This window comes from Arachis ipaensis, chromosome B05 (genome assembly GCF_000816755.2).
Source record: "Arachis ipaensis cultivar K30076 chromosome B05, Araip1.1, whole genome shotgun sequence".
Lineage (NCBI taxonomy): Eukaryota > Viridiplantae > Streptophyta > Magnoliopsida > Fabales > Fabaceae > Arachis > Arachis ipaensis.
Window position 1 is genome coordinate 20,022,126 of NC_029789.2, and position 7,781 is coordinate 20,029,906.

The following is a 7,781-nucleotide window of genomic DNA, read 5'->3' on the forward strand; positions in this document are numbered from 1 at the left end:
TTGGACAGTTAGCAATTAATTTTGAAAGGCTATATTGTTGGTGTTCAAAGGCTATATCGTTGGTGTTCCTTTCGCGCTTTGACTCTTTTGAATGGAATATAGCAGTGGTGGCCTAAAATTTGACCCAATTCGGCATATGAACCATAGTCCACACTCCACAGAGGGAGGATTTTGGATTGCCTTAAAAAAAAAAAGTTATAGAGAGTGCACATAAAGAAAAGAGGGAAGCAATCACTATCAGGCAATATTTGGGAGAATCCATTTTGGTGGTTTGCTTTATTTTTTGTTGGCTTTCTTTTGGAAAGGAATAGTAGTAAAGCTGGTAATTATTCAGCAAAGATAATTACACCCACCTGTCTCTGCCCCCTTTTTGCCTTCATTTAATTTCGTCCTTAAGATCCCAATATTTCTTCAACTAAGGCGCAAACATGGGATGCATTGTGTTTGTTTTTTTTTACCGGGTTCTTGACTTTTCGTGTTATGTGGTGGATAAAGAATTTTATAATACAAGTGGGTGCGAAATGGGGCCAAGACACATAACTTTTGGGTACTACAAATACAATGCATGGTGTCACTACTCCTTCATTATTCCAATTGAAGATGGCTGCAATTGTGTGCCATGGGCAATCATCCCTTGACTCTCATCACCACCTAATACACACCCACAGGCTTAGGAAGCCTCCACTCACTCCTTCTCATCATTTATCTTACTTGGAACAAACCCCAAACCATCACAAAACTACACCACAAAACAACACTAGTCTTATTAGTTACTCCAAGTCGTGTGAGGGTGGTTGGGGCTTCGTTCCATCTTCCCTTTCCAGAGAAGAGAAAGAAACAGCGCCATATGTCCATCCTCAGGTGAAGCTTTCGTCTGTTCGAATGAGCCCCAAGAGTTTGGAGCTCTGCACTGAGAACCTGGGGAATGAGAGTGGCACGGACATCATGGGGGACAGTGGCATTCACGTCTTTACCTCCTCGGAGCAAAGTACTTGTACATCATCAACAACTCAATGTTTCGGAGGCAATAAGAAGAAGATGAAGAAGAAGAAGATAGCAAAAACAAAGAGCTTCCCACCTCCTTTGACAACCATGAGGGGTTCGGAGTCTATACAAGTAAGGCCCCACAGAGAAGGTGGCAGGTTAGTCATTGAGATCACCAAGGCCCCATCCACTTCTTCTTCTTGTTTCCGTGCTCAGAGAAGCCATGGCCGCCTTCGGCTATCCCTTTTGGATCACCAAGAAGAAGAAGAAGAAGAGGAAGAAGAAGAGTTTGAAGGAGAAGTTGAAGATGAAGAAGAAACAGAGGAAGAGGAAGGAGACAAGAGATGTGGAGTGAGAATTGAGAGGGAAAAGAAGAGAAGAAGCAGTTGCAAGGAAGAAGGTGACCATGAAAACATAATAAGAAACTGGGAGTGGGGGGAATCTATTTGGGTCGCAACTTCCTAGAATCGTAGCGTAGCTACTAATAATTATAATTAAAAACATTTTACATTTTTATATCTTAGCATTTGTCCTTTTCCTATTTCTTCCCATTTTTAAATGAATTCTAATGTGTTTCCATCAAACATGCCTCTGGTCGGTACTCGGTAGTTATTATCGTTATTCTCTCTGTTTCTCGGACACAAATGAAATTGGTGCCCAAAGGAAGAAAAAACAATTTCATTTTTTATTCTTGATTTATCAATCACTAAAATTAACTACTTCGTACTAACATTCAATATTTAGTAATTATTACTGTTTATCCAAACCAACAAATATATACTTTCTTTGGTACAAAATTATTATCTTTATTTACTTTCTGAATTCTGAGAAGAGAAAAGTTAAAATTATGTGAAAACAGGGCACACTTGAGTCTCCAGAGAATTTTTAGGTGCATTTGGAACCTTGACTTTTTTTTGCTTCTTTTCTTCCCTTTAATTCGTTTGCTCTTTTTCCTTTCTTTTTTTTCTGGCTTTGTACTTTCAACCTGAAATTTTCGTTGTTGCATTGATTATAATATAATATACCATTTTTTAAGAAATTAACTTTTTTTAACTAATAATTAATTGAATTTAATTTTAATATAAAAAAATGTTGACTAATTATCCACTAAAAAAGGGTTGATTCCAAATATTTTTCTTATAACTTAACATGAGCCAGTAACAAGAACCACTTTAGGGCATTTGGATGCAGATATGAGATAGATGAAAGAGGAGAATGTATGACATCACAGCAAGATCTCGTTTAATGAACTCATTAATTCAGATAAAGTATTAGAACAGCGATCAGATTATGGTGTAATCAAATAAAAAGCAATCCTAACAAAGAAGTATATATATTGCCTTAGATCTTGAATTTATGGCCTGATAGTTTCTATTTAGGTACCCTAAACATTTTAAAAAACTTATCAAGTGCGATTAGCAAAATCATAAGATCTATGCTTGTGTGCTATTTAACTTGGTTTGTTGCAAGCACTTCAATTCTAAAAGCGGTGAACCAATAAAAATGCATTTAAATTATTTTTACGTTGACAAAATATTCTTCAATTTTTTTATTCATAAAAAATAATTTTTTAATAAATGACAAACAATTTTTGTATTTAACAAATCGTTTATGTATTTATTTAAAAAATTCATAAAAATATTAGATAACTATTTAAAAAATACACAAAAATAAAAATATCTCATTTTTCTGATTAAGCTTGTAAAAAATCGTATCAAAATTCAATTTCTAAAATATTTTTTAAGAACACATATATTTAGTGTTAGGCATTTTTGTAGCGTTTTAAAAGAATTTGAGATTATTTTTGTCAATAACAAAATTTAAAAGATTTTTATCAGCACGAAATAATTCAGATGCATTTTGTATCGTTTACACTTTAGGGTGGGTTCCAATGTCCCTTCAGTTCCCTCTTGGCCAAACCACAACACCAAACCCATGTCTTTGAAGGAGGGAGATCCTATCCTTTTAAAGATTATCCAAACAAAGCCCTTAACAGTTCTAAATTGATGAGAACGATATGAAGATGTATGATAAAATAAAGAACAGACCCATGAAAGGATTCGTATCGTGGTCGTACCAATTTGAGGGACCAACATATCTGTGGACTCTGAAATAAAATCTAAATCATAATCCTTTCTTTATCATGCCTTTGATTAACAACTTGTGTGGCTGATCATCAGTGAAAGTGATGTTCTTCTGTGCTGTACTTCTTATATGTTACTAGAAAATCATCACGTTCTGTAAAAAAAGTTACATAGTATTGCCGCATGATTTTTTTTTTACAATAACTTTAACCGACTATTTGATAGTGTAAAATACATGTATTAGATTTATGTATAAAAGCTTTTTTTATTTTGTTTTTTTGATGGATTCTATTTATTTATTGAGGATAAAGATGAGAATTTTTTTTTCTGAACAAAAAAGCTCATTTATAATTATAATGTACTCAAAATTACAGTTATACAATAATAATTTTGGGTTTATATATGCGAAAATACTACTTATCTTTTAAATTTTAATTTTTGGTCATTTAATAAAATATTTATTTATAATATTCTGAACATGTGCCATAAATTGCAAAACCATTATTATTATTATTATTATTATTATGAAAAAGTCTAGGGAGCCAGCAACTTTGTTAAATTCTGGCCAGTATATAATCAGCAAAGAAAAGTGAGCCATTAGATGAAATCTCATACCAATCTCACACCATTAAAACCATCATTGATAGCTATTTGATGGCTACAAATCACAAAAGTTGCTGGTCCCCTAGCATTCCTCTATTATTATTATGTGAATTGTTAAAAAACAGATAGTAATTAAAAACAGTATCTGTGGTGTTGATGCAAGTTCCGGATCTATCCTTCCAGCTTTCAAGGGATCGGACATGTGGAATAATGGAGCAATGAGATTTGGGTCATCATTACAAAAAAGAAGATAGAATGGAGGGTGGCCGATAATGCATGTGAGATCGTACGTGGTCGTCAAGTTATACGATATTGCGATCCAATAATTCTAGGCATTTTGTTGAGACATGTTCATGTGTATGACCCCATTTTGCCAGTTACATATTTCATCATTATTTCCTCAACTTGCCCTCTCTCATTTTCATCTTTACTTTTCCACACCTGCATCTCTCTATGTGAGCAAGCCGAAGCCCGCCGTTCTGCGTTAACCACCACCCCACCAGCAAACTCTATTAGTTAGCGTTTGTTTTCGTAGACGGAGACTAAGTACTATCTTTGATGGTCAGATACACTGAAAATAAAATTTCAATCAAGAGACTAGTCCTTTCAATACTTCTATTAAAAAATAAAGACTGAAATTTTTGGGACAAAACCTAAAATTTTAGTAATATTTTTTAAAATAATACCATTTAAAGAAAACCAACTGCATAGATTTTATACAGATTTTATACAAGTGTTCTTTATCAGTACATTAATAGATCATTAATAGTTCGTTTACACCTTTTCAACTTACACTTAACTATATTGTTGATCTCTATACTTGGAGAACTATGGCAGCATGCAGCCGCCATGAATTCAATTATAAATAAGTAGAATTGGATTCATTAATCAAAGAAAAAAAAACAGCTAGAACTTGTCTTATTTAATATTTATTAATTATCACAACAATTAATAAATATTAAATAAAATAGATTATAGCTGTTTTTGATTAATTTTTTTGTTATCAAACATTTCTGCATTAATAATAATACTGCAACAATGTTTAATTTGGAAAGTAAGGATACTGTAATGTTTATAGTTCGAAGATAAATGTTCTAGATGTAATGTTTGGTTTGATTTAGAGATCAGAATTCTGATTAAAAATTAAAATATTTGATCATTTCAACTAATTTGATGTTAATAATTTTCGAAGAGCTTAATTTTTTTTCTTCTTTTCCCATTTTTTACTAACTGATTGACCAATTTGGGTTTGGTTATATATGATAGAATTTTAATTAAAAAATATTAATATTGTTTTGAAATATATATTAGATACATAAATTTATATATAACTTAGGTGCAAAATAATTTTACGTTTTTAGAATGAAAATTTTACAAAGTATCAAATCATGTTATATAATTGTTAATTGTCATAATTTTTCACTATAATTTGTTATAGTTCTAAACTATAGATTTTAATTGATAATATAAAATTATTCATCCATAGTTGTATATATATTCACTTTCTCAAACATGAAACACGTGCCAAGGGTGCACTTACTTCAACCCTCCTGCCCTTCATTATGGTCCACACGGCTCTCAAAAAAAAAAACCCATAAAAATGATAAAAGAAAAAAGAACCTTTATTATTTTTAGGGATTATTCTTTAAAGTAAATATGAGGAAATGAAAAATTAATTCATATATAATTCATCGATATGTATTTTAAATGCTTAGTTTTTAAATAGGAAAAGTCTAGGGTATCAATAATTTTTGTGTTTTTTGACCAACACTTAACTATCAAAACAAAAGTGAGTAATCTTCTATCATTAAATATAATCTCATATTATTAAAAATATTATTAATAGTCAATTGATGATTACAAAATACCAAAATTATTGTCCTAACATTCCTCTTTTTGTTATGAGCTTTTCTATCATTATTTTTGTTATGATGTCAGCCAAAGCTCTTTTACTGCTGGCGTCACTAAAATAAAACTCAACACAATATTGAGTTAATTTTGTGGGCTTCAAATTAAAACTTCCTTTTAATATTTAAATGATTTCTTCTTTTTTCTCATTGAAAATTGTATCCAGTCAATGCAATAATCCCTCTAATCCACAATGCAAAGTAAAGTAGCAAACTATGAACAGTGAACATAGTGCCACTTGTTCGGATACAATTGGAAACTAAAACAAGGTGTTCATACTTCATCGTTTCTGATGTAGCTGCTCAATTCTTTTTCGTCACTCCTGTACAATGACAAGTAACTAATTTTGGATTGTTGTAGTAAAGTTTTCGTACAGTAAATATCCTTCTTGCTAATTATACTATTGATTTATTGTAGAAAAGTTTTTATTAATATTTAATTAACTTTAAATTTTAAAATTTAACATCTAAACTTTTACAATCTTAATAATATAAAAAAATTATTATTCAAAATATCGACTAATATGAATAAAAAGTGTTAATTTTTAATAATTGTTTATATATTTAATTCGTCAATTAAACTTGTTTCGTAATAGTTTAAACTTTTAGTATTTAGTTAAAAAGGGTCTAAAAATAACACTTAATTAATTGGTTTTTATTTTAATAAATTGGTTACCCAAAGATAGAGTTTTTGCATATGTAACATGATATTTTCAGAATTTAAAAAAGAAGGCATAATAAATTAGAGGAGCTAAGTTTGCAGTATATATGAGCCAAAAAAAAAAATATTTTTTAAAAATAGGAGGAAAAATCAAAATATCTTGAAAAGTTATTGGATGAGTGACATAATAGTGCTTTTGCCATATTGTTAAACACCTGCTGAATTTCTAAATTCATATTATATAATTTTAAAGCAAGTGTCTGCTGGTTTTCTTGTATGTTAAGTTTTGAAGCTTTTCGCTTTTGTTTGTTGGCAATAGAAATAAATTAAACACTTTCTTATTTGTTTCTCCTCTCACACAAAGTTATACAAAGCCAGTTGTGAAATAAAACATACCTACTCTGGACACTTAAAAAAGATGATCGTAAAAGGAAAAACTTTTCATCGGCATCAACTTATTCAAACCATTTCAACCAATACCGATTTTTCTGACGGATTTTAATTTCTTTATTTTTCTTTTCTCGGCGTTGCTTAGTTTGGTCAGATTGCATGGATATATACATATATATGATGAACTTTCTAACAAATGGACAATGCATTGTTGTAGCTACTTTTGAATATGGCAAATGCATACTTAATTCTATTATGTATTCTCAATAATAAAAAGTAAAAACAAATGATTTATTATTAGAAATGAGGAGAAAGAAAGATTGAGAATTGGAAAGAAGAGATCTTTGGGCATTATTGGTGGGTCTAACCTGCCATGGCGTCACCAGCAAAAGCAACAAGCCTTGTCACAATTATATTCACAACAAAGGCATTCCATCACACTCTTTTAGTTTATAACTTTTATTTATTTATTTGAAGCGTTTCTTAGAATTTAGAGTTTAGACCCCACCCCACACATCCACCCAACCTTGGACACACCCACACCGCGCCCACTCCAAAGGGGACAAACTTTTACAAGTCAACTAATTCAGTCGTTAATTGGTTCTATAGATATTGGATAATATAAACTCCTTCTTCAATTCATAATTTCACAAATTTGAAAGTTGAAACCTACCACATGCCACCTACACCATTGGAGAACTCTACGTCTTCATGCATATTCATTTTAATTTAAAACAAAATTATTAGTTAATGATGTGCCATAAGATAAGAGTGATGTAATGTTGTAAATTAAAGAGAAAAATTTGGTGTACACTTATTCAATGCTCATTACTTTAATTAAGGGGTAATACTAAGAAAATAATAATTCAAAATTACTTTATTCAATCTAATATTAAAAAAAATGCAAAATTAAATAAAATAATTTTAAACTGTTTTAGAACGATCTTATCTATTATTTCTCAAATACTTTTGTTTGTTTATTGGTGTGTAACGAATTTGGAGTGTATTTATAGTTGGATAATAGTTATAAGCTAAGCAACACAAAGTTCATGTTGTTCAATCATAAACTCTTTTACGTCATTTTCTTTTGTGTCTACATTTTTTCATTAGATAATAATAAGGAAAAGAGGGTAAAATTTTGCTTCTATATAC

At 30.5% G+C, this 7,781-nt stretch overlaps 1 protein-coding gene across 2 annotated transcripts in view; it reads left to right on the plus strand.

Moving 5' to 3' along the window:
- Window positions 540–7,781, plus strand: part of LOC107641747 (protein FANTASTIC FOUR 3) — a 26,366-nt gene continuing 19,124 nt past the window's right edge. Inside the window, exon 1 of one of the 2 annotated variants that reach the window (XM_016345217.2) lies at window positions 540–1,585. In XM_016345217.2, coding sequence (XP_016200703.1) covers window positions 562–1,449 — 888 coding nt within the window. In that variant the 5' untranslated portion in view covers window positions 540–561 and the 3' untranslated portion in view covers window positions 1,450–1,585. Of the gene's footprint in view, window positions 1,586–7,781 lie in introns of those variants that run through there. The other variant, XM_021123300.1, reaches the window with a different exon arrangement.